A 27,654-nucleotide genomic window follows, 5' to 3' on the forward strand; every position below is an offset into this window, starting at 1 on the left:
ATATTTAAGATGATGCTTGGGATAAAACCAAAATGGAAAACTCTTTGCTAATCCACACTTCTGAGGAATCAGAATAATACAGTTCATTTATTTTAGTTTTATGTGAAACCCTTTTGAAACAACATAAAGTTTAACTTGAGAAGTATTTTGATCTGTTTATATTTCCTTAATACAGATTTATTTGGTTCAAATAAAGAGAGAGGACGTGCCTGATCATTTTTAGCTCAGAATAAACTACAAGTAAAAATTAACTCCTTTACTAGTGGTTGGGCCCTTCTTTGGTAGCTTAAAGAGAAATTTTAACTACCTTAAATGTACCCTAATTTAAGAGAAAATGTGGAATTCTGATTTGCCAGTGACAGCTGTTTTCTGGTTAAAGCTGTACTTGCTTAATAGAGTGTTTTAATCTCTCAGTTTAGGATTTGGAAATAAAATGATGTACTTTCTGAAATACCATATAGAAGAAACAATTTTATATGGTGCAGTATTTTTATGTTAAATAATGTTGTCTGTTTCTTTTTGCTAGGTTGATGGGAATATGAGCAAAATTTATTGCCAAAACCTTTGCTTGTTAGCCAAGCTCTTCCTGGACCACAAAACGTTGTATTATGATGTCGAGCCATTCCTTTTTTATGTCCTTACAAAAAATGATGAAAAGGGCTGTCATCTGGTTGGATACTTCTCTAAGGTAAAACAAGAGCCAGCATGACCTTCATTTTCTTTTTCAAAATGTTTTTGGTAGAGCCCAATTCTTTGAACAGGGCTTTTTCATCACTATAATTTGAATAAGTGACATGTGTTTTTGAAAAGCGCAGGTTCTTGTTCAGAGCTCATTTTAAAAGATGAAAACAAAAAACATGGTGCCTAGTAAGTGTGTAAAGGACCTCAGCACTGTGTGCCGCCTTGATGACATTCTAATTGCTGCCTTGTGGACCACTTAGCATCTTTGATTTTCTCAGCGTTTAGCTTATTTCCGTTTTCCCTTTAAGTGATGTCAACATGAAGGTTTCAGTTTATTGTAGCATTTAAGAGAGAATTCTCCTTTCTCCTTGTTGCCTTCCCTCTGTGGTCAACAGTATCTCAGTGAGTTAGGACGCTGGCATTTGGACAGTCATGCTGATAAAATGACTGTTTTTACACTTTTGTCTCCTATTCTCTGTGCTATGGTTTTAAGTTCTAAAGCAATCTCACCTTTAGAAAGCCTAAGTATCAGCCGGGCTCAGTGGCTTACGCCTGTAATCCCAGGACTTTGGGAGGCCGGGGTGGGCGGATCATGAGGTCAAGAGATAGAGACCATCCTGGCCAACATGGTGAAACCCCGTCTCTACTAAAAATGCAAGACATTAGCTGGGCCTGGTGGTGCACACCTGTAGTCCCAGCTACTTGGGAGGCTGAGGCAGGAGAATCACTTGAACCCAGGAGGCGGAGGTTGCAGTGAGCCGAGATCATGCCACTGCACTCCAGCCTGGCGACAGAGCGAGACTCCATCTCAAAAACAAAACAAAACAAGAACAAAGAAAGCCTAAGTATCTCTGGCTGTTTGAGTGGGGAAAACAATCAACATATTGAGGGGATATAGCTTGTCCTCTTCACTGGTTCAGAGCAGTTCATCACATTCTTCTGCTCAAAGGCTTCTAAGAAACAATAACTGGCCGGGTACGGTGGCTCACGCCTGTAATCCCAGCACTTTGGGAGGCCGAGGCGGGCGGATCACAAGGTCAGGAGATGGAGACCATCCTGGCTAATGCGGTGAAACCCCGTCTCTACTAAAAAAAATACAAAAAATTAGCCGGGCATAGTGGCGGGCGCCTGTAGTCCCAGCTACTCGGGAGGCTGAGGCAGGAGAATGGCGTGAACCCGGGAGGCGGAGCTTGCAGTGAGCAGATATCGCGCCACTGCACTCCAGCCTGGGCGACAGAGCAAGACTCTGTCTCAAAAAAAAAAAAAAAGAAACAATAACTCCTTTGCAATAAAGGAAAACTGAGTTTGGAGATGTTTACCAGGTAAAGACCTTAACTTTTCTGAGGCACTAGGAAATAGTTAAATGTACCAGGATGGTACATAAATAGAGACAATAATTATGAGACTTTTAGGTAGAAGGTCCAAACTCTATCTCTTATTTATTTTATGATATATTTTTTATATTAGATGATACATGAATTTTAATGAATCTGCTCTTGCACAATGTAAATGGGATGCTTTATAGAAGTGCCATTTTAATGAAGTTTCAAAAGATAGAATATATGTGAAGGTACTTGCAAACTATAGCTATCCTAAATTTAAGAATCAACCCAAAGATCATAAACAAAAATAAGTAACAGCATTCATGGAAAACTGTCTCAGTGTTTTAATCCACATATTTGGTAAAGCTTTAAAATGAAAAAGAAGAAAGTTAATTTGCACATTACAAATTCAAAAGATGATAGAGAATTAACACTGAATAAAACAATAAATAGGAAATCTATATGATTAATAAATAAAACACGTTACCTTTTATTTGGTTTGTCAAGATCATTCTTCTCCAGAAACTTAAAAAGAATAGTGGTTGCATCCTTGCTGTTAGAAAATGGTGTTTCTTTCATTGTCTGTGGATTTAAACATAGGCTTAAAGGTGCCCACCTTCCTCATGCTGCACTGACCATCCCACTCCTGGGTCTTGTGTTGGCTGCTGAGTAGCAGCCATGTGTAGAGTTGGTGGTGATTCTTGAGGTTTGAATTTCTGCCTCTCTTCCTGCCAGAGTACCCAACATTTTACTCAGAACTAGCTCAACTTTTCTCATTTTGTCACAGTTTCTTCTATAGCATGGCAGCAGCTGCTGTTATTTCCTACTATTCTGGAATACTAATATGCCTTGGCAGTATAGTGAAACAAAAATTAATCTAAAAAATAAGCATGTTAAAAGATTAGATGAGGCCGGGTGCGGTGGCTTGCGCCTGTAATCCCAGCACTTTGGGAGGCCGAGGCGGGCGGATCACGAGATCAAGAGATCGAGAGACCATCCTGGCCAACATGGTGAAACCCCGTCTCTACTAAGAATACAAAAATTAGTTGGGCATTGTGGCGCCCTGTAATCCCAGCTACTCTGGAGGCCAAGACAGGAGAATCCCTTGAACCTGGGTGGCGGAGGTTGCAGTGAGCTGAGATTGCACCACTGCACTCCAGCCTGGCAACAGAGCAAGGCTCCATCTCAAAAAAAAAAAAGACTAGATGAAACTAAACCATATTCTCATGTGTCAGTTGGAATCTAGAGGACTCTGGCCCTTTGGGGCTATTCTTGAACCAAATTCTAAAGGTTATTAGAACGACAGTTCAAGGATAGCCAGAGAAGGGCTGGAATGACCTAGAAAGGTTCAGTGCAAATTGTTACATGCATATGACTTTCCAAGCACATAATAGATGGCTGTAAACAGAAAGGAAAGAAGGATTAGTTTTATTCATAGCTTAGAATTTAGCTGTAGTAACATGTTAAGTTGCACAGCGGGGGAAGAAGGATCACTACTATATTGGATCTCAAAAAACTCCAAAAGGTGGAAATGGTTCTGGACAAAGAAAGGAATGCATCAAGGATGAATTCTCTTAACCCAGAGTACATTTCTTTTTAGAGAGAGTGACCCATTTGTCTAACTTTGCAAAATAGACGAACTACTTGAACCTTCGCCATTGATGTGCACATCCAGTGAGGGACAATTCATCTTCTTAGAAAAACTGATGCACATTGCTTCCTCCTCATTTTTTAGAGGCTCCATAGACAACTACAAATGTGCAAAAGTTGGGAGTACATCTTTTTCACAAAGAAATCTTCAATTCTGCCCTGTAGGGTTTTTTCCACAACCATCTCCTGTGATCTTTCAAATTGGTTCATTAAAGATCTGGGTGTTCTGAAGTAATTCTTTGGTGTGGTCGGTACCATTTGTGGTCAGTCTTATTTGTGGTTTATATTTGGCCAGAGCATCCATGACCTCAAAAGCCTTTTCCAGATCTCTGTGTAGGTTTTGGCAACTTCTGTGTACTCTGAATAAAAAAATGCTGCCCTGATACCACATCCCATGAAAGTTGCAAATTCTTCTTTAACTGTAAGAGCTGTTTCTTACCATGTTCTACCCGATCTTCCTCCTGGTTTCAAACTGTTGGTAATATTTTGGTCTAACCTTTGTTTGGAGGCTTTAGGGTTTCTTGTTGTTGTCTTTTTGTTTCTTTTTATTTTGTTTTCCTGGTTTGAAATGCAGATTATTTCTCTAGCTTTTTACATTGACTTTTTATTCATAGGAGAAATATGTGTGTGCACATCTACCCACACAGATACTGTTTTAGTTTCACTGGGGCATTTGCCCAAAGGCAGAAGACAGATTGCTGTTGCGGAGTTGTAGATTATTATTATATTTAGCAAGATAGCCAGCTAAATCCTAACTTACTCCGCTGGGTGACTCCCTGGGATGTTATTTTCTCTATCTCTGAAGTTATTTGAGCAAGGAAGGCATTTCTTTTATACAGTCTGTATTCTGTTTTATTTGGTTCATATATTTCCTTGGATTCTTTATGCATATTTTATGGCACTGACTTTCAAGAATAAAGATGTCGTTGAGAGGCATGCCAGAGTTGATGGTTTGTTGTTAGTTGATAGTTTGATTGATTAATATAGTAGGATTTTTCTGCTTGATCCTGACCTAACCCATTGGCTTTCTTTAGTGGACAGTTTTACAAGGACAGTGGCAGGTGCAGGGAATTGCCCACTTCAGCAGGGCTCTGACATACTTGATCTGTTTCTTCTTCCCTCAGGAAAAGCTTTGCCAGCAGAAGTATAATGTCTCCTGCATAATGATCATGCCCCAGCACCAAAGGCAAGGATTTGGACGGTTTCTCATTGATTTCAGTAAGTGAAGTACTTTATTTACTTTCATGATCCAGGAAGCTGATGGCTGTTATAGGAAACAGTACCCTATAAAACTTTATTTAACCTGCATTGTTGTTTTTATCAATAGATAATGGGTTTTCTGTTTATATTTACATAGGTTAGAACATCATCCTCAAGTGAAAAATGTACTGCTGCTCAGTGATTGTACTCTAGGAAATTGAGACTAGATCTCTCGGCAGCAGGCCTCATGCACAAAGCCATTACCCTGAATGAACCGACAGAATTACATTCCATTTTGTGGTGCTCATGCTCATTAGCACCAAAAGAGGCAATTATTCGTGATTAAAGCTAAAGAAAGTATTATTTGAAAGGATTTTCAGCTCTCTAAAATTTTGCCTATAATCTTGTACAGTACAAAGCAGAAAAGGTATATTTCCATTTAGAAAAATAATTTTCTAGGCAGCTTATCCTAGGCCTTGCTAGTAGAAATAACTCTTACCTTATTTTGTTAATTTCCCTTTTCTATTATGGAAATTAATACGGTGTTTGTATCTAGAGGTTTCCCAAGAAATATTTATCTTATATGCACTCATATCTTCTGAGCCTTCTCAGTTAAAACCGGCATAATATATAAAAGTATGCATATGGATAATGTTTTTAAAAATGGCAGTTTTTTTTTTTCTCCTTGTTTATATTATACTGGATGTGTAAATGTTGTGTTAGGGGTACGTTTGGAGAATTGATTCAAAATATCTAGATAACATGATGACCAGATATCCCATGATAATAGTCATTTCTGGTCATGTAAAAATCTGTCACTGGCTGGGCGTGGTGGCTTATGCCTGTAATCCCAGCACTTTGGGAGTCCGAGGCAGGTGGGTCACAAGATCAAGAGATCTAGACCATCCTGGCCAACAAGGTGAACCCCATCTCTACTAAAAAATACAAAAATTAGCTGGATGTGTTGGCACATGCCTGTACTCCCAGCTACTAGGGAGGCTGAGGCAGGAGAATCACTTGAACCTGAGAGGTGGAGGTTGCAGTGAGCCGAGATGGTGCCACTCGCCTGGGTGACAGAGTGAGAGACTCTGTCGCAAAAAAAAAAAAAAAAAATCTGTCACTAGGAACCAGGTGCTTCTTGATTACCAGATTGCAGTTTGTCTGGTTATTAACTGAAAGGAGGAAAATTTAGGACTTTGCACAATCTTCATCAGCTACATCAGATGCAAAAACCACAATGTAAATGTGCTCACAGAAAACCATAAAGAAATATAGTGAATCTAAATCTATATTGTTGGGTATTAAAAGATTAAGTTCTGAGTAAAGTGTAAAATAACTGAATAGCAGTTTTGGACTGATTTATATGATTTATTGACATTGAAGAATGTGATTCTTTTAAAAGAAGAATTTTGATTTTTTTCTCTTTTTAGATAATATTTTTAGTTATTAATTAATTACCCTAGTCTTATCTATACTTTCCTGACCTAGTTATCCATGAAACCAGTAATCCCAAGGAGGGCCATCTTACCAAATGCAGTGTACCATTTTTATTTTTATAGAGTCCTAGCTGTAATCATTTCTGAGGGCAAAACCATTTATCTTGTTCTCTAGTTTTGGGTGGCTACCATTCATAAGTAGTTCATAAATATAGTTTCTGGTATGCATAGCAGCCATTCAAGCCTTAAATTTTTGGTCATATCTGTATGCCTACAGAATAAGGCAAACTCCTTAGCTCAATATTTAACGTCTTCCAACATCTAGTTCCAGCCTGTCCTTTAGGCTTTTTCATCTACTAATCTCCTTTTTCTCAAATAGTCTGAGCATGGTCCTATACCTCTATTTTTTGTCTATGCAGTCCCTTCCTTGAAATGATCACCTCCTCCTTTCCCAGACTCTGTCTGTTCAAAATCCTGCCCATTGTTAAGAGCCAGCTCAAGAATCTGTGCTTTTTGATCCCACCTCCTGGAATTTTATCTCATACCTTTATTTTATCTTATACAGTATTCTATATGGTATCACACTTACACTCTGTTCACCGTTTTGTGGTAATTATTGATGGAGGTGTCATACTTCCAACTTCTCTGTATCCAATAGGACAGTTGCCTTTATAATAATATGTATTAGATGATATAAGTTAAATTTGATTGATATAAACTAAATTTCCAAATTGATATGGTTGCTGTCCATAATCATTGTCTACCTAAAATTAAAAAGGAACTGGTACTTACTAGGTAAAAGTTCAAGCTCTAAATTCAGTAGCATCTTATTTGTACAGCATGATCTGGCACTAAGGCCTTCTACATAAGAGAATAATCTGGGTAGCAAATACATTATCTTCAAATGCTATGTCTGTTTTTTAACCATTTTAGTGAAAACTGTTACTAGAATCTACCTTGTATTTTTAAACTACAGAACACATTGAAACCTTTTCTCAGTGGCTCAGGGCCACCATGATGAATGCTGTCCACCAGGATGTGACCAGGCAAAGCAGTGCTGAGGGTGTGGTTTTTTATTTTCTCTTTCCTGTACACCTAGCATTGCCCCTACTGGAGTGGGTTAAGAAGTGCAGTGAAAGATTTGAATCAAGTTGAAAAGAGATTGGTGTTATTCCCTCAGAGAAGGGGAAACTAGGGTAAGAATTTTATAGCACTCAAAGAAAATGGGAACTGGTGTAAACCCAATAGAAATTCAATTTAAAACCAAAAGAATTTCTTGGCTATAAAAGTTTTAAGGAAGATAGAGTAGGCTGCTGAAGAAATTAATAGCACCTTCTCTTGAAAGTTACTTAAAGTAATAGGAGATAAATATCTTTCCAGAATGATTGAAATCCAGCCTTTGAAGGTAGGGATGAGTCACATGACCTCTCATGATCATTTTTGATCTCATAATTTGGAGCCCAGGATAGAAAGCTAACTAGGGTTACAGGTTTTCTAAAATCTGCCCTGGTTTTTTAAAGGACTTTTTAATGGTTAAATTTATTTTATTTCTATTTTGTACATGAGCCTGGGGTCTTTTGGTCAGGGATGTATTTTCATTAAGTCAAATGAGGTTGTAAATCAGGTAGATCTTTATAATTGCCAGTTTAGTAAGCTGAAACACGATACGAGCAGGGAGAAAGATATAGCTGCCTACTTGCACACTTGATCACAGACATGGGTGGAATGTAATGCATTGTGTGTATATACACGCTCCTAGTCTTACAATGGGGCTATGGGCTGATAAACCCATGATAAAGTGAAAATGTCATAAATTAAAAATACATTTAATACACCTAATCTACCAACCATCATAGCTTAGCCTGGACTTTAAATGTGCTCAGAACACTTACATTACCCTACAGTTGGGCAGAATCATCCAACACAAAGCCAATTTTATAATAAAGTGTTGAATATCTCATGTAAGAGTGTTGTACCACATATCGCTAGCCCAGGAAACGATCAAGTGTGGTTTTTACTGTTCATACCATAGTAAAGTTGAACTATTGTAAGCCAGGGACTGTCTGTATAAAGAACTGCAAATGCAGGGCTTTGAACACTGTTCTTCAGGGCAGCAGAGTGAGGTGGAATGGTCATCCATGGGACCATGTGCTGCTTGCACAATAAGTCATTTGTATGTCACTTCCTAGACCAGCTTCTCTGGGATTTGTCAGAGCAAGGCTCCCCAGGAGGCCATTTGCAGAGTTTGGCCAGAGTGACTAAAGGGCACCAACTCCCAATTTGCTCATAAACTCCCTAGTGGGTTTTATGACTCTTTGCCCACAATTGGAATGGGTGGAGGAGAGAGTGACTATCATGGATTGGTTGAGAACACATTCCTTCCTCTTGGATTCTAGGATTCCCTCTCTTTCTCAATCAGAAAATTTGAAAGTCTTCCCCCATCTCTGTCTATAAAGTCTTTCTATCTCTCTCTCTCCCTCCATCCCCACCAGACATCTCAGTACTTCAGAGAACTCCCTTGCCCACAAAACATTTGCAGTTCCTACTTCGGATCTTCACACCGTCAAGGCAAGGAGCTCTTCTTCTCCCAGCCACTGCTGAGCACTGGGGGCCCAGAGTGCTCCCTCCCAAGCCCTGGACTGCTTCTGCCGCTGGGGCTGCCCAGCAATGCCTTATCCATCTCACTATTTTTTTCTTTAATTTTGAAATAATTTCAGACTTAGAGAAAAGCTCTAAGAATAATACCAAAATTTCCTGTACATTGTTGCACATGTTCACATTTTATCACATCTGTTTTCTGCTCTATTATTCTCAATCTCTCCCTTTGTTTCTCCTCTCTCTCATATTTTCTTTTCAGAATCATTTGAGAGTAAGTTGAAGATGTGTTGTACCTTTACCCCTAAATATTGCAGTTTTTCTACAAAGATGCTCTCATATATAGCCACAATACAAATTATTAAAATCAAGATATTAAAGTAATCTATGCACGTTGTTCAAATTTTAAATTTTGCCAGATTATACTGATGTTCTTTCTAGAGGAAAAAAAAAATCTCCTACTCCAGGATCACATGGAGTATGTAGTTATGTAGTTATGTCCCTGGAGCCTCCTTTAATCTGGAATAGTACCTGCTTTTTTTTTTTTTTTTTTTTTTTTTTTTTTTTTTTTTTTTTTTTTTTGCTTTGCCTTGTATTTTCCATGATTTTGACAGTTTTGAAGCATACAGGCCATTTATTTTGTACGGTGTGCCTCAATTTGGGCTTTTCCGATGTTTCCTCACGATTAGATTTAGGCTGTACATTTTTTGGCAGGAATACCATGGAAGTGACCGTATGTCCTTCCCAGTGCATTTCATCAGGATCATATGATAATACATTTGTCTCATCACTGGGTTAAGGTGGTAACTGCCAGGCCTCTTCACTGTGAAATTACCATTTTTCGCTTTGTAATCCGTAAGCATCTGGTGAGAAGATACTTTGGGATTATATAAATATCAATTCTCATCCAATTTTCACCTCCTAGTTTTACCATTCACTTATGGCTCTTATCTAAAATAACTATTACTGTGATAATTACCAAATGGTAATTTTCTACTTGCATTCTTTCTACAACTTACTAATTGGCATTCTATAAGGAAGAATTGTTTCTTCTTCCCCGTTTATTTAATTTTTTTGTATAATTATGGGTTTTAATTTTATTCTATAGGTTATAACTTGTCATTACCATGATTGATTTTGATGTTCCCCAAACATCAAATTGTCCCAGATTTATTTAGCAGCAAATGTTTCAAGTGGGTTCTTGTGCCTTTTCCACATGCTTCCATCCTGTGGATTCTTCCTTCCTTTCTGCCACAGCATGATGTTCCAGATTTAGCTTATCCTTTTCTTAAGCCACCCCTGGAATCATCCATTTCTCCCAAGCCGTGGTTCCTTATGGTAGAGGACAGTATTTAGGAACCAGGATCTGGGCCGGGTGCGGTGACTCATGCCTGTAATCTCAGCACTTTGGGAGGCCGAGACAGGCGGATCTCTTGAGGCCAGGAGTTCAAGACCAGCCTGGCCAACATGGTGAAACCCTGTCTCTACAAAAAAAAAAACACAAAAATGAGCTGGGCGTGGTGGCAGGTGCCTGTAGTCCCAGCTACTTGGGAGGCTGAGGCAGAGAATTGCTTGAACCCGGTGGGTGGAGGTTGCAGTGAGCTGAGATTGCACCACTGCACTCCAGTCTGGGTGAAAAAGCAAGACTTTGTCTTAAAAAAAAAAAAAAAGAGGAAACCAAGTTCTGATCACTTAAATGTGCCCATTGCTACTTGGGTGTCACTGCTTCTAGCCCTCTCAGAGGACAGAGCTAGGATAGCATGCATATTTATATCCATGTATGTGCACATATACATATGGGTGTTATAAACACATATGCATGTACACACACACTCCCTTCATGAGTTCAGACCATTCCAGATCCGCGCCACCATACGGTTGTATTCTGTCCTCCCCGCTTCCCATGTAATTCCATTCTCTGACAATGAGAACCCTGACTTCCATTACCCACAATATACTTATGTGCCACACCCTAGAATACACAGTAAGTAGTTTTAGAATTGCTAACTGATGCCATTGTGAAAAACAAACCTTTTAAGTGGAGGTCAATATTTATATATGGTTCCTTTTGGCTTTACCCCAAGTGTATTTAGTCAAAACACTGTGTTTAAATGTTACTTGAGTTAGTTTTTCTCCCCCTTCAGTGTTACTGTAGTATTCATTGGAATACAATTAGGCTTATTTGTTTCTGTTTGTTTTTTATTTTATACTTGTTACCTTTTTAAATTAGAATGTAAAACATTAACATGATTTTAAAAGTGGAACCGTATTAAAGGGTATTCTCAGTGAATGTGCCCTCTCTACCCATTCCCTTTCCCTCATCCTTTCCTACAGGTCTCCACTCTCATTAGCTTGTAGTTTATCCTTCCTGTGTTTCTTTGTGTACAAATGAGCAGATAGATGTGCATTTTTCTAATTTCTCCTCTGTTCTAACACAAAAGGTAGCATACTATAGGTAGTTTTTTGCATTTTGATTTTTCCAGTATATCCTGGAAATGACTTCGTAGAGATTTCTTTTCTTTGACAGCTGCACTCTACTCCATTGCATGCATGTATATAGTTTGCTTACCTGCTTTGCTATGTATGGCTGTATAGGTTGTTTCCAATATTTTGCAATTTAAAAAGTGTCATGAGTAATCTTGGGCATATTTTGACTGATAGATACTTAGGTAGCAGTTATTGTATGTTAGATATCCTTTCAGTTGTTAGGACTCTGTTTGGCTAGGTAATAAGTGAGCAGATAATGAATTGTGTTTTACTCAGGCCTGCAGAGCCAGAACCCTGGCTGATGAGCAGGATACAAAATCCGTTCTCCTGGGCTCTGACCCAGGAGAGACCCAGGGAACACCAACTGATTCAGCAGTAGGTGAGAGAACCAAGTGCCAGATGGTGGTGAGGGAGGTGGCACCATCACTCACATGTGTGTTTGTGTATATGCATTTATCTGATGCCAAACTGGAGGATAAAGGAAGATGCGAAGAGTCATGTCTTCATTTTTTACCTCTTTACTTCAACCTTATTGATTGGGATACCACACTCTACATTCTGCTAAACATCAGCAACCAAAAGGGAAGAAGACATAGCTCTTGCTGGGCTGTCAAGTTCACTGACAAATCAACAAATGTTGCATAGTATTTTGGACAGTATGCTTTGAGAGCTCATAAGAAGTTGAAGTGAAAACATTCTAGGCAGAGGGGAGCAGCATATTCACAAGCATGACTGCATGAGGAAGCAGCAGAAACTCCAGGTAGATTAGAGACTCGATTACCAAAAAACAGACACGCAAAAACACTTAAAAAGCTAGAGGAGAGGTTGGGTGCGGTGGCTCACGCCTGTAATCCCAGCACTTTGGGAGGCCAAGGCGGGCAAATCACGAGGTCTGGAGATCGAGACCATCCTGGCTAACATGGTGAAACCCCGTCTCTACTAAAAATACAAAAATTAGCCGGGCATGGTGGCACACACCTGTAGTCCCAGCTACTCGGGAGGCTGAGGCAGAATTACTTGAACCTGGGAGGTGGAGCTTGCAGTGAGCCGAGATCGCACCACTGCACTCCAGCCTGGGCGACAGAGTGAGACTCGGTCTCAAAAAAAAAAAAGCTAGAGGAGAGATTATGTATAATTATTTATCTGATCTTTGGATGGTCAAGGACATCATAACCATCAAAGCAATGAAAGAATATGCAGATGGACTTGACTATATAAAAATATAAAGCTTCTATCTAGTAAAAAGTATTAATATTTAAAGCAAACATAATGAAAAAGATGTTTGATGTTTACAACATACGTGCCAGGCAAAGTTTAGTATCTATAGTGTTTAAATAAATATATATATACTTTTAAGTTTGGTAGCATTAAAACAAAAACCTAATAGAGAAATGGGCAGAGGATCAGCTATGGTGGCTCATACCTGTAATCCCAGCACTCTGGCAGGCCGAGACAGGAGACTCACTTGAGCCTAGGAGTTCAACACCAGCCTGGGCAACACAAGGAGACCATCTCTCTCCCTTTCTCTCTCTCTCTCTCTCTCTGTTCTCCCCGCCCCCTGTTCCCCTCCTTCTCTCTCTGCCTCTCAATAAATATATAAACAAATAGGCAGAGGACAGGAACACATAATGTACAGAAAAGGAAAATCACTGGTGGGCACAACATTGCTGACATTTACTGAGTGAGTAACATGTGCCAACCCCTTTCCTATGAGTCCTGCATTTATTGATTGATTCATTCAGTCCTCACGGCAACAGTTGAGATATGTGCTTTTAGCCCCATTCTATGGGTGTTGAAATTGAGGCACAATTACACACATAAGTTGCACAGCTGCAAATTGAACCCAAGCACTTTAACTGTTAGCCACTCCACTCCAAAGTCCTTCAGGTATAATGGCTAATTCAAATATGAAGAAAAATTGTTGGTGGTTTAAAAATGCAAATTTAGTAACTGCAAGATTACAATTTTTTGCCTACCACACTAACCAAGAGTTTACAACTTACCCAAATCTAACTAAGCTGGTGGAAAATGGACATCTTATTTACACTGAAGGAAATGTATATTGGTAGGCATTTTCTGAAACTTTGACAGTGTGTATCAAAAACATCTAATGGTTATTTTTTAAAATAAAATTTTATGTATTTAAAAAATAGGCTGGGGACAGTGGCTCATGCCTGTAATCCCAGCACTTTGGGAAGCCAAGGCAAGCAGATCACCTGAGGTCAGGAGTTCGAGACCAGCCTGGCCAACATGATGAAACCCTGTCTTTACTAAGAATACAAAAAATAGCTGGGCGTGGTGATGGGTGCCTGTAATCCCAGCTATTCAGGAGGCTGAGGCAGGAGAATCACTTGAACCTGGGCGGTGGAGGTTGCAGTGAGCTGAGATTGTGCCATTGCACTCCAACCAGGCGACAGAGTGAGACTCCATCTCAAACAGTAAAATAAAAAATAGAGACAGGGTCTTGCTGTGTTGCCCAGGCTGGTCTCAAATTCCTGAGCTCAAGCATTTCTCTTGCCTCAGCCTCCCAAAGTGCTGAGATTACAGGTGTGAGCCACCGTGCCCAGCCTCCAATGGTTATTTTCTTTTCTTTTTTTTTTTTTTTTTAAGAGACGGAGTTTCTCGCTCTTGTTGCCCAGGCTGGAGTGCAATGGCGCCATCTCGGCTCACAGCAACCTCCGCCTCCCGGGTTCAAGCCATTCTCCTGCCTCAGCCCCCGGAGTAGCTGGGATTACAGGCATACGCCACCACGCCGGGCTAATTTTTGTATTTTTAGTAGAGACGGGGTTTCTCCCTGTTGGTCAGGCTGGTCTCGAACTCCGGACCTCAGGTGATCCGCCCGCCTCGGCCTCCCAAAGTGCTGGGATTACAGGCGTGAGCTACCGCGCCCAGCCAATCCAATGGTTATTTTCTAAAGGAATTTATTCTAGGGAAATCAGCATATTTTAATCAACAAACATTATTTTCATAGTTAATATAGCAACATTGTTTTGTTTCATATTATTATGTTTTAAATAGTGGACTTCTCTTTTTGCCTCCCTCCCCCAGCCCCTGATTATAGCAATATGGACTCATAGTAGAAAGTTAAAAAAATAGGTGTAATAATAGAAGAAAATGAAATTCCTCTCAGTCTTGTCACCCAAAGAGTTAATGTTTTGGTATATTTGTCCTTCACACTCATTATTTATAACAGGAAAAAAACTAAAACAGACTTGATATTTCAAAGGCAAGAGAGAACCATTCCCATGAGAAAGTTATGGCACATCCATATAATGGAATATTATTAGCTGCTGAGAATTATGTTCTGACCAGGTGCAGTGGCTCATGCCTGTAATCCTTGGGAGACTGAGGCAGGAGGATCACATGAGCCCAGGAGTTCAAGGCCAGCCTGGGCAACATAGTAAGACCCCATCTCTACAAAAATAAATAAATAAAATTAGCTGGGCCTGGTGGCTTGTGCCTATAATTCCAGTTACTCAGGAGGCTGAGTCCTCCATCAAGGATGGCTTGATCCCAGGAGGTCAAGGCTGCAGTGAACTATGATTGCACCACTGCACTCCAACCTGGGCAATAGAACCAGACCCTGTTTCTTAAAAAAGTTATCTGGGAATTTGTAATGCTTATGATAAACAAGTGGCTTTCAAAATTATATATGTAATATGTTCTCAATTATGTAAAAAATATGCAAAGCAAAGCAAATACATTTCTAGATGACTTCTGGAATTAGAATTACAGATACTTTTTATTTCCTTATTTATACTTTTTGCTGTAACTAAAAAGAAAAGAGGTGAGAGTCAATGGAGGCCTGACAGTGAGGATGCATGGAAAAGAGGCAGGTCCTGTTAGTTCCGTAGCAGGAGCATGCCTGGTGCAGAGTGGTGCTCAGAAAATACTGGTATTTATTGAATGCATAACTGAGCTTGGAGAGACAGTGGGCGCAGCTTTGTTCATGTAGCCTTCACTGTGCGTTTGGATGTCTACGTGCACTTTGCACAGACGTTAGAGCTCAGCAGGGGGTCTGCATTAGAGGGAACAGCCGGGAGTCGTGGACATGCCGTGGTAGCTGAAACCATGGATGTGGGTGAGGACAACCAGGGGGAAGTGTGTAGGGAAACAGGGCTGAGGGTGGAGTGCTTGGAGTCTAACATCTAAGGGACTAATAAAGAATGAGGAGCTCGCCAAGGAAATTGCAAAGGGCCCAGAAGTCAGAAGAAAATTGGGAGATAATGGTGTTAGGAAAACCAGAAGAGGTCAGTATTTCAACAGTAACAGTCACAATAATCATCATAGCTGACACTTCTAGAGCCCTTGCTATATGTCAGACACTGTTACCGGAATTACACACATTTACTCAGTCCTCACAGAGACCCTATGGGGTAGGTGACTGTGACCATCTCTCTTCTGGGACAAGACACTAAGAGACTTGTCTAAGATCATCCCCCAGAGATTCAGTGCCCCAGAGAGAAAGTCGTAAGAAGTATTCTTTGGACAACTGTATATTAAGTGCGATTAAAAGAAGTACATTCAAAAAGCTTGACTTTTTTTTCTGTTTGGTTGGGCGTAGTGTCTCACGCCTCTAATCCCAGCACTTTGGGAGTCTGAGGTGGGTGGATCACTTGAGGTCAGGAGTTCAAGACCAGCCTGGCCAACATGGTGAAACCCCATTTCTACTAAAAATACAAAAATTTGGATGTGGTGGCACGTGCCTGTAGTCCCAGCTACTCAAGAGGCTGAGGTAGGAGAATCACTTGAACCTGGGAGGCAGAGGTTGCAGTGAGCTGAGATCGCACCACTGTACTCCAGCCTGGGCGACAGAGCAAGACTCTGTCTTTTTTTTTTTTTCTTTTTTAAAAACAAACCAAAACAAAACAAAAGCTTGACCGTCAAGGGCTGGGGACACAGGAATCTAGTTGTCTTTATTTTTAAGCTGGAGACCCTGGAGCATGTGTATGTACATCAGTAGGGAGAAGAAAGAGCAGCGCTGATGGAAAAAATTGAGGGGAAAACAAAAAGCGACATCCAGGCAGGTGGTTTATTACAAAGTCAGATCTGGCATTTGATGAAATTCAACAGTCTCTCCTAACTAAAATACTTAAACCTACTAACTAGAACTATAAAGATTCTAAATCTCAGATTAACTTTTTCTTTTTTATTGGAGACGGAGGGACGTGTAACTAACGCTATAAAGGGTAAAGGACAGCTGGATCCAAGTCTACAGACTTACGTCTATAGTTTTTTGAGACCAGATAAACTTGCCATTAATATTAATATTAATTAATTAATAATATTAATTAATTAATATTAATGGCAAGTTCGTCAGTTAAGTTAAATATCAATTAACTGTACATTCAGGCATTTCTAAAATTAGTATGTTTGTGGAATAATCATAAAAATGTGTCAGCAGGTTCAATTTTTGGCTTTCTTTATTCAATATTAAAATATTGGGCAGTCCTTCATGGAACAAGGCTGTAACCATAGGAAGCAGAAGTGATTGAATGAATTCGGCATTCACTTCGGGGAATCCCCTTTGCTGGCTCTTCATATGTTGAGGATTTCACCTTAGCTTTTGTGAGGTCCGTGTGCTATTTAAAAACTGAGTCTATAATTAATCAGCGCTGCTAGAAGATGGTGCAAATGGCCCAGTTTTGTGCCTCCAGGTTATGAACTTGGCTCTTGTCTTCAGTGTGGTTAGCAGCGTCCTTCCACATGTCCCCTTTTTTAGAAATGATACTCCCCTCCACCACCACCTGCCCCCCCCACACACACATATACAGCCAACCAGATTTAAGGAAAGCAGGAACTACAATAAACTTTTGAGGAAAGATGCTTTAGGGTATGATTTAGTACCTTAGTTCCTTTCTCACTTGAGTATTAATCAGTGTGGTTTTCTGCACCGTCGTTCTTTCCTCCTCTAGTTTAATGACAGAGATTTCTTCTTTAGGTGCCACAACGACCCACGTCCGTAGAGATCCCCGGGCTTGTCTCTCCCTTAGCCTCTTAATAGTTCTTGGCTGATTTCTTGAGGAAGCACCGCATTGGAAGAGAAAAGCATCTTTTCTTTGGTTTCCTGCTCCCTGCTTCTCTGCCCTTTTAAGTCCATAAAGCGAATTAGGAAGAAAGCCACATACTTCATTTCTACCCAGAGGGGTATCATGTCAGGAGGCTAATCATACCCACTCTCTCAAAGAGAAAGCTGCTTCTTCCCAGAATCTTAGATGCAAGCTACTGGTTTAAATGTTGTATTATATGATGGCTAAATACAGAAGTACATGTCATAGTAGTTCAGGTTGCCAGCTACTACTAGTTTTCACAGTCTGCCTTCAGTGGACTGTTTTGTTTAAAAGAGCTTCCACTTACAAGCTTTTCAAAATACAATTTAAGTGAAACTTAAGAGTGTTTTTAAGCAGAGACTGAGTGTTTTCATCCTACCTGAAAATTGCCTTCTTGAAATAAATATTTGATACCCACTGGCCTATCTCCTCTGGAAAACAGGAGTTTTCATTTAGAAGTCCAGTTGGTTGGATGCCAGTAAGCCGTTTCACCTGACTGTATTACGCCCCCTGGAACCAGGGCCGTGCAGGAGCCACCGGCTTCTCCCAGAGGGCAGGGTGAGCACAGTATCAGGGCACACGGCTTACCCTCAGGAGCTGCATCCCGGCCCTCAAGGCCCTGGTGAGAAACTATACTCTCCAGCAAGGGTCTCTGGCCGTCTCTGCACCGTGTGGTCAGCTTAGGGCTGTGCCTCCCAAGACAGGACCTGAGGATGGGTATGGGTAGCAGAGATATTGCTCCCTTTGCTCCTGGGTGTCCGGAGCTCCAGTGCCTGTCACCTCACCTCTAGCAGCCTCAGGAGTTGTGTAAATTCTGTCATATACATGATGAGGGAGGTCATGAAGCACTCACTTGAATCATAAAGTCTGTCTGGGGGAGGCTGCAGAGTAAATATTCCACTTTCCCCACTTACGGGCCCCACAAACGAGCCTCAGAGGTGTGTTTGGAGGGACCATGGCAGCATCTCTTAGGGACTTGTGTTATTTAGTTTTCTCTCTCTCTCTCTTTTTAGTGGTACTAACCAAAAAGAAAAACAACAACAAACTAGGCTAAGCAAGTGCAGAGTCATTTATAAACTTGCATAGATCTTTTATATACAGTCATTTATCATTTAAAAACTGAGATTCATTTTGAGAAATGCACCATTAGGCAACTTCATTGTCGTGTGAACATCATAGTGTATGTACTTAGACAGACCTAAGTCTAAGTCTATAGCTTACTACACACCTAGGCTATGTGGCATAGCTGATTGCTCCTAGGTGACCAACCTGAACAGCAGTTACTGTACTGGATACTGTAGGTGTTAGTGGTTGTAACATAATGGTATTTTTGTATCTAAACATATCTAAATGTAGAAAAGGTACAGTAAAAATATGCTGTTATAATCTTATGGGACTACCATTGAATATGTGGTCTATCGTTGACCTAAACATCATTATGTGGTGCATGACTGTATTTATTGTTGATTGCCCATGTCTTTCACCAAAAGTAAGCTTCATGTGAGTGTGGACGTTGCTCTTTGCTGCATTCTGATCTTCTAGAAGAGCCTGGGGCTAATTGTTGAACAAATGTTAAATTAATTATGACGGGAAGAACTTTTAAAATGTGCTTTCCCTTCTTGTGTGTGATTCTTAGGGAGAATTTTATTTTATTAGAACATAAACCATCAGCACTGGTTTACTTACTTCCAAATGATGCCAGGTATGCCCTGTCTTCTTTCGAGGTCTGGTATTTTTGCGGAAATGCTGCCCCTATCTTAAGATCATTTCAGTTGCATCAGAAAGAAGATGTCACTGCCTGCTCTAAACCTTGGGCGGAGAAAGCAGAGCTGTGACATAATCCACATTTGTACATAGCGGGTTGAAGAGACACTTATCTTTTGCTTACTGTTTCTCTTATCAGATAATTCATTTCTTGATTGCATTTATTTTGAAAGGAAAATTCCAGCTTTAGCCATAAGAAGCTGTCAAGAAAGCTTCTCTTTGCTTAGCCTTCCCAGCAGCTATGCTCCTGGGTGAGTGCAGTCAAGGCAATCATTAAAGAATAATAAGTTATGCTTTTGAAATGGTGCTCAAGTACTTCATAGCCTTTTCTAAGATAAGGAGCTTCCCACCTTTGCCCCCATGACACTTGTTGGAAAATACTGGACCAGCAGCTGTATCCTTGGGCTTTTGCTGGGTTATGGAAGACACGTTTTGACCTATGTAATCAAGTATAATGATGACATTTATTTTAATAGGATTCTAGTCTGTACTATAATAAGGAAAATGGCTATTTTTCCTTATTTTCTCATTATAATATGTTACACTAAAAGCTTTTGCCATTACTGTTTTATTACATTGGTCTGAGGTACAATATATTTTAATATGCTAAAGATAACATCAAGGTTGAAAATTGAGCTCTCAGTGATTTATTCAGAGGTTGACTGTTGCTGAATGCACTGAAATGAGTTGCATGAGACAGTGCGGCTAACGATTTATTTGTGTATCTTTTTTTAAGCTAAGCTTGTCATAAATAAGAGCAAATAAATAGCTCTTATAGAATAGTTTGTATTCATTGCCTCAATGAAAACATTGTAAATATGAAACATACGGTCTGCAGTCTCTCTCATTTTTTCTGAAAGCTAGTGTTTTGCCTTACATAGCTCAGAATTTTTTCAAGTTTTGGCATGCAGGTGGTTGTTGTTTTTTTTTCCCCAAACAAATTTTTTGTCTGTTTGGATTTCTAACATTGACTGGCATTTGCATTGAGTCATTTGGAAATTCAGTACTGGACAAATTCCATTCAAATAATTGGTATGAGAATAACCTAATCTTCAGCAGAACTGGAACAAAATGAAACCTTAGTGGGACCATCAAGAGGGCAGGAACTTGGTCATTGCTAAACTCCAAGCCATGAGCACGGTGCCTAGCACATGGAGGATACACAATAAAGGATTGTTGGGAGAAATCAATGAATGCCTGAGTCTAGTTAATCCACTTCTTTGTATGAGTGTCAACACCTGCCAGATGCAGCCAGCTAGCTTTTGACCAATAGTGCTTAAACTCAGATCTCCTCTCAGTCTTTGTTTTTTACACTTTATTTATCCCTTCGTCCCATCCTTCAGCAAACATGCTTTAAATACACTGTGCCAGGGATGGTCTAGGTGATGAGGACATAAGGATGAATGATTTAATCCTTGCCTATAGGGTAGTAGAGGGTCAGACACAAAATTCTTCCCAGCCCTGCAATTTCAAATGTGAGAGAGGCTGTGGCAGTGCAGAGGAGGAAATGCTTCCAACTCTGTTTTCCATTTACCCAGTTCAGATATAGAGAAGAGACGCATTTTTCCTTGCTTTTCTTTTTAAAGACTGGGTCTCACTCTGTCACCCAGGCTGGAGTACAGTGGCGTGATCTTAGCTCACTGCAGCGTTGAACTCCTGAGCTCAAGTGATCCTCCCATGTCAGCCTCCCAAGTAGCTGGGATTACAGGCACATGCCACCATTCCTGGCCATTTTTCAGGGGGAGGGGTCGGAGGTCAGGTAGAGACAGGCTCTTGCTTTGTTGCCCAGGCTGGTTTCCAACTCCTGGCTTCAAGCTATCCTCCTGCCTCGGCCTCCCAAGGCACTGGGATTACAGGTGCGAGCCACTATGCCCTGAGCTGTTATTAAAACAAGATCAAGAAAGATTTTGCTCTGCTTAGTTGAAATTAGTGCTATACCTGGTTCAGGTTTCAAGAGAACTATTCCCCCTTGAACATATTTTCCAGCTTGTAATAGAGACATTATGTTTGAGATAGAATATTCTAAGATAAAAGTTTGCTTCCACTTACCCCTCTCATGATGGCATTTCGTTTTTTTGTTCTTTTTTTTTTGAGACCGAGTCTTGCTCTGTTGCCCAGGCTTCCTGAAGTGCAGTGGCATGATCTCAGCTCACTGCAGCCTCTGCCTCCCAGGTTCAAGCAGCTTTCCTGCCTCAGTCTCCTGAGTAGCTGGGATCACAGGCATGCACCACCATGCCCGGGTAATTTTTGTATTTTTAGTAGAGACAGGGTTTTGCCATGTTGCCCAGGCTGGTCTCGAACTCCTGAGTACAAGCGATCCACCTGCCTCAGCCTCCCATAGTGCTGGGATTACAGGCATGAGCCACCACGCCTGGCCCTAAACAACACGATTATGACTTCAGCTGGTTGTAAGGTAGTTTTTTGGTTGGTTGGTTGTTTGGTTGTTGGTTTTTTGTTTGTTTTTAAATATAATTTCATATTGGGTAAAACAAAAGGTTTTCCTTAACTTGTTTAGAATTGTTTAGGAAAATACTAGTTAGGAATCTGATTTTTTTTTCTCCCCCATGGATTTGTGGTTAGCATATTTGTACTCTAATATTCATGCTACATTTTCATGTTTACCAATATAAAAACCTCTTTTTTGTAATTATTTATATGGAGTCCTGCTTTGAGTTAACATCATAGAGGAACTCTTTTTTTCAGCAAAATTGTTTTAAATTAATGTTTCTAAAGTGTATAAAAATGGTTGAGTGGATTAAAAGCAATTCAGTTTCACATGTAACCATTCGTCCACATGGAAATAAATATGCAGCACAATTACACGGCAGAAGGTACGAAAAGGTGTTGCTGAAATCATGAGAAAATGTAATACAGGTGGACGTCAGTCTCCACAATAAATTTGCTTATGTCCTTTTTTGGGGACAAATACAGTCATCATTTTAAATGAAGTCGAAGAGTTATTTCTGTAAACAAGACAAAAGTCCTCCTTGTCATACTAGACAGCAAGGAAGCAAAAATTGTTAGGGTCATGTCAAAAAGACTCAGGAGTCAATTTGAAGAGGCTCTGACCAGACAATAAATATAATAATAAAGATAAAAAATTGCAGTTTATTGCAACTTTTATCAAATGTTTAAATTCGCAAGTTCATAATGATACTAAAAAACCAACTGATTTAGAGGATAATAGGAACCAGTTTATTATCTTGAAAAGTGCAAAAATTGTAATTAAAGCATTTGTCCTGCCTTTCTTATATAAACTGTACAGTGAAGTAATCAAGTAGTAAAGGAGGGGAAACATCATTTTATTTTTTAAATTTTTAAAATATTTTTGAGACAGGGTCTTGCTCTGTCACCCAGGCTGTAGTGCAGTGATGTGATCTCAGCTTACTGCAGCCTCAACCTCCTAGACTCAAGAGATCCTCCCACCTCAGCCTCCTGAGTAACTGGGACTTCAGGTAAACACCACCATGCCCAGCTAATTTTTTCACTTTCTGTAGTCTCTTTATGTTGTCCAGGCTGGTCTTGAACTCCTGCGCTCAAGCGATCCGTCTGCCTTGGCTTCCCAAAGTGATAGGATTACAGGCATGAGCCACCGCACCTGGCCAGAAACATCTTTTTATTTATTTATTTATTTATTTTATTTTATTTATTTATTTATTTTTTTTTTTTTTTGAGACGGAGTCTCGCTCTGTCGCCCAGGCTGGAGTGCAGTGGCGCAATCTCGGCTCACTGCAAGCTCCGCCTCCCGGGTTCACGCCATTCTCCTGCCTCAGCCTCTCCCAGTAGCTGGGACTACAGGCGCCCGCCACCACGCCCGGCTAATTTTTTGTATTTTTAGTAGAGACGGAGTTTCACCGTGGTCTCGTCTCCTGACCTCGTGATTCGCCCGCCTCGGCCTCCCAAAGTGCTGGGATTACAAGCTTGAGCCACCGCGCCTGGCCAGAAACATCTTTTTATAAACATATTCCAGCTAACCAATGAAAATAAAATGCATGGTGGCTCACACCTGTAATCCTAGCACTTTGGGAGGCCGAGGCGGGCGGATTGCCTGATCTCAGGAGTTCATGACCAGCCTGGACTACATGGTGAAACCCCATCTCTACTAAAATACAAAAAATTATCCGGGTGTTGTGGCATGCACCTGTAGTCTCAGCTACTTGGGAGGCTGAGACAGGAGAATCCCTTGAACCCGGGAGGCGGAGGTTGCAGTGAGCTGAGATCGTGCCACTGCACTCCAGCCTGGGCAACAGAGTGAGACTCTATCTTAAAAAAAAAGAAAAGAAAAGAAAATGACAGAATTAAAATATAACCATTTTGTAATCCCCACCACCACCGTGAATTAATGGATCTAGACAATGAACAACATCAACAGCTACAAAAAGGACAACCAGAAATTATGTATCTTCTGATCAAGGATATTCGTAGTCTTGCCAGTGGATTGAACCCAAGTCTAATCAAGCAAGCACTGGATCTAGTTACTATTTTGCAAGAGATACAGAGTAAAGAGGAGCATACTGAGCTGCAGTGCAAGTAGGAGATCAGCAAAATCCAGAGTGGGGACAGTATAGGTCAAGGGGCCCCAGTTCATCCACAGATAGATTACAAGGAAAAGAAAGGGGTGAAGGTGGAACCCTTAGATTAAAATGACATTAAAAAAATTTTTTTTTAATAGGCAAGACTGTTCTAGTGCCTGGGCTGTTTCGGTGATGAAAGTATTAAAAAAATGCAAGAGATTATTGTGAAAGTCAGGATAGCGGTTACTTATGAGAGAGAAAGCAGAGGTGATTGGCTGGAGCAGATAGAAAGTTTTCTGGAGTAGCCAGCAAACTTCTATTTCTTGATCCTGGGTGATAGTTACAAGGACAGTTGCCTTATAATAATCCCTTAAGCTGTATATTTGTTTTTTGTCATTTTCTGTATCTCTGTTTTATTTTTGTTTTTTAGAAAGAGATCATCTTAAAATGGGAGGTGACATCCTATAGTATCTTAGTGCTTGGGTTTTTGTAACTCTTAAAACTGAAAACTTACTCGATTTATTGGTGGCATCCTATTAGTCATGTTTTAAAGAGAGACACAGTTTTCACCTTGACTGCTTGAAAATGAAAACTTGAGTGCACAAGTATTTAGTGTACGGGCATCAACTCCATGTCAGCCTTTGCAGAGCCATTTTTATGTGAAGGAAATGTACTGAAATTTACTTGAATCAAATCCTCTGAAGTGTTGAGTCTAGTTCATTAGAGAACAGCATTCCTGTAAATTTCACTTTCACTCTTAAACTTAGAAAAACGTAATTGAAGAGTTGTGCGTTGACAGAATGAGGATGAAATGGAGGATTTGGACAAGGAATGGCGATGCAGAGTGAGGATGGAGTACAGAGAAAATATTTAACTGTGAGCCCGAGGAGAGAAAGAAGAGACACTGCAGCACGAGAACTGTTTTCCCATTTTTCTTTTTTTGTGGGAAGAATAGCACCAGCTGACACTGTAAGATGTGTACAGGAAAATTGCCCTTTCCTCCTCCTAGGTTGCTGAGCAGTTCTAAAATTTGGGGTAGATCTTTAGGCACTAGAAACAGAACTTAGAGAAAAGATGTTAAAAGTTAGATTTTTAAGAAAGGGAAGAAAAAGGCTAGGATGACTTAAAATGTCTTGAAATGAGGCTCTGCTATTTATCAGAAAAACAGGCTTCCTTCTTCTTAAGAAGGTGATTCTCTGTTCATAGACTAGGAGTCCTGCCCTGGGGTTTGCCCAGCGCTGGAGATTTTCTTCATGAAGTTAAGGACATTAATAAGATTTTTCTCTACCGAAGCAGAAGATGCTCTTGAAGACAGCCTTTCATCCCTGTAGCCTTTGAGTTGCATCCAGTTAAAAACTTACAGAACATAATGAATGTTTTTAGAGAGGAAATAAAATGAATGATGCCCGTGAATTTGTTTTAAACATTGTTTATTTTACCTAATAATTTATATAAATCTTCCTTGAAGAGGAAGAGAAATTACCAGATTTAATTAATAATCGGAAGCTTTTTAGAGGATTTACTTTGAAATACCTCCCTGCCAATTTTTCATAAATTAAGCATAAACTTTCTTTGACCTCATCACACATAATTAAATAGCTGTGGAAGGGTTAAAACCAACTAAAAAGCAATTCTGTATCTCAATCTCCATTCTCTTGCAAAATTATACAGGAAGTTTGTTTCAGTTCTCAAGCAGGGTAATTACAAGAGACAGTTACATAATTTACAGTTTCAATCTACTTGTCCATAATCACACACTTCTACCTAGTTGTATATACCCCCATGAGTATGTGTGTTGTACTTTGATTTGTAAATGATGATTGCAGTGTGATTGATTCCTTGCAGTGTAGCATATTGAATTCATTTTTTTAAAATGAACTTTAGCTGTTAACATGTCTATTTGAGTTCCTGTCATTTACGTAGTTTGTGGTTCTTGCATTCAGCAGTTGCATACCAGCTAACAAATTAAACTCCCAGAGCTTTTTTTCTCATTAAATTTGGAAAATAGAGTGTCTGTATACAACCTAACTAGAAAAGTGCCTAGTACCTAGTAGGCACTCAACTGTTGGACATAGCACAAAACCATTTCAAGCCTTTGAAGGTGGAATGGAGATTCTTTGATTAACATAATATAAAGTCTCATGGGGATAATATTAGTATACTGTGGTGAAGCTCTGCTAATATTGATGTATTGTTACTGAAGTCTAAAATTTAGCTAAACAGTGGACAGAATAACGGTTCATTCCAGGGGCTTAGAGAAATGTGTCATCTACAACCTAAGAGGTAGTCATTGCTGTCTTTAACGCTGCTGGTGACGATACTGCATATGTGTTTGTTTTTCTAACAGCTAACATCTACTGTAGCCAGTTTGGACTTTAAGATTCCCTAAGATTAAAGGCTAAGTCCTTGGCCGGGCGCAGTGGCTCATGCCTGTGATCTCAGCACTTTGGGAGGCTGGGGCGGGCAGATCACCTGAGGTCAGGAGTTCGAGACCAGCCTGACTAACATGAAGCAACCCCTGTCTCTACTAAAAATACAAAATTACCCAGGTGTGGTGGTGCATGCCTGTAATCCCAGCTACTCGGGAGGCTGAAGCAGGAGAATCACTTGAACCCGGGAGATGGTGGTGCAGTGAGCCGAGATCACGCCATTGCACTCCAGCCTGGGCAACAAGAGCGAAACTCCATCTCAGATAAAAAAAGCTAAGTCCCTACATGACACCAAGTCCATGGGCAAACCAGCCAGTCACTTGTCTGGCCCCCCCTCCCACCCTAGCTCCGCTACCCAGGGTGCCTGTGTGCGGCACAGCTTCAGAGGGGCCTCAGCAATAACCCAGGGGACACAACCATTGACTTCCAGAGGCTTCTTACCTCAAATCACGTTTCAAAGCGAAAAGAAAAGTAGACCAGTGGAGTGGGATTGTTCGTCTAGGTAACCTGAGGACAACTAGCGACAGTTTCTCTGTCTTACATTTCCAACAGTGGTTGATCAGTCAGATTAGGTGATGCGCTGTACTTTGATTTTAAAAAGTTATCTCCAAAACTGACAGATTCCCTTTTGAAATGTACTTTGTTTGAAAACAAAGAAAATTTCTAAGGAGATTTGTATTCTCATTTTTTCTTTCTTCAATCTTGCTGTGTATTTTTGTTTGCTGTATGAAAGCTCATCATCCAGAATTGGAATTACAACATACTTTGTCCTATTTTTAAAAATTACAGCTGGTACACACACACAACACTCCCTTCCACATATACACACAGCATTTTAGGGGGCTTGTAGGAGAGCAAATGGAAAGGCAAGTTGCTATTCCAACCATCCTGTCTCCCAAACCTGGTTCTGAAATCAGTAGTACTGCCATGATTATGTAAATACCACCCCTCTCCCACCTTCCACCATCGGTCTGTGGGGTTGGACCAGACCAGATGACTAGATATTAGAATGAAGTATCTCAGCTGCCTCAATAGAACCTCAGACCTATAAAAGTAGGCAGAAGAAGTCTCAGTTTTCGCATTTAGTGGTTTAGTTAAGGAAAATGTTCAATCGCAGTGTTTTCGCAGCAGGAGAACGATCTTAAAGGTAAAGCATTTTAAGTGCATGTAGTCATTTGTTTGGCGCAGACGCTTTATTTGAAGTGTATATGTGTTCGATCAAGTTTGCCATCTTAAAGCCTTTCAGTGGTAAGTTCTTGTTACCAGAATTTTGTAATTTAGACATGACAATTTTATCCAAGTTTCAACTTGGGGAGCAAGCCTGGGGGGAGCCAGATAATTTAAAATGCTTTCTTTTAGTGAAAACTGAAGAATTAAGTTGTCTTCTATTTCAATTGTGTTATTTTCTATTTCAAAAACTATTTCTTTTTTTAATGAATCTCTAAGGTAGACTTTTGCCTATTTATAAGAGAGGAAATAATTTTAAAATGCCAAATTACTTCATCTTTAAATTTTTAAAAATAAAT

General features: G+C 40.1%; 1 protein-coding gene across 1 annotated transcript in view; it reads left to right on the plus strand.

Annotated features, from left to right (window-relative positions):
- Window positions 1-27,654, plus strand: part of KAT6B (lysine acetyltransferase 6B) — a 75,438-nt gene that overhangs the window by 26,125 nt on the left and 21,659 nt on the right. The window contains exons 10-11 of the mRNA XM_032140633.2: window positions 527-688; window positions 4,778-4,871. Of these exons, the coding sequence (XP_031996524.2) occupies window positions 527-688; window positions 4,778-4,871 (256 nt within the window). The remainder of the gene's footprint in view (window positions 1-526; window positions 689-4,777; window positions 4,872-27,654) is intronic.

Source organism: Hylobates moloch, unplaced genomic scaffold (assembly GCF_009828535.3).
Source record: "Hylobates moloch isolate HMO894 unplaced genomic scaffold, HMol_V3 SCAFFOLD_3, whole genome shotgun sequence".
Classification (NCBI taxonomy): Eukaryota; Metazoa; Chordata; class Mammalia; order Primates; family Hylobatidae; genus Hylobates; species Hylobates moloch.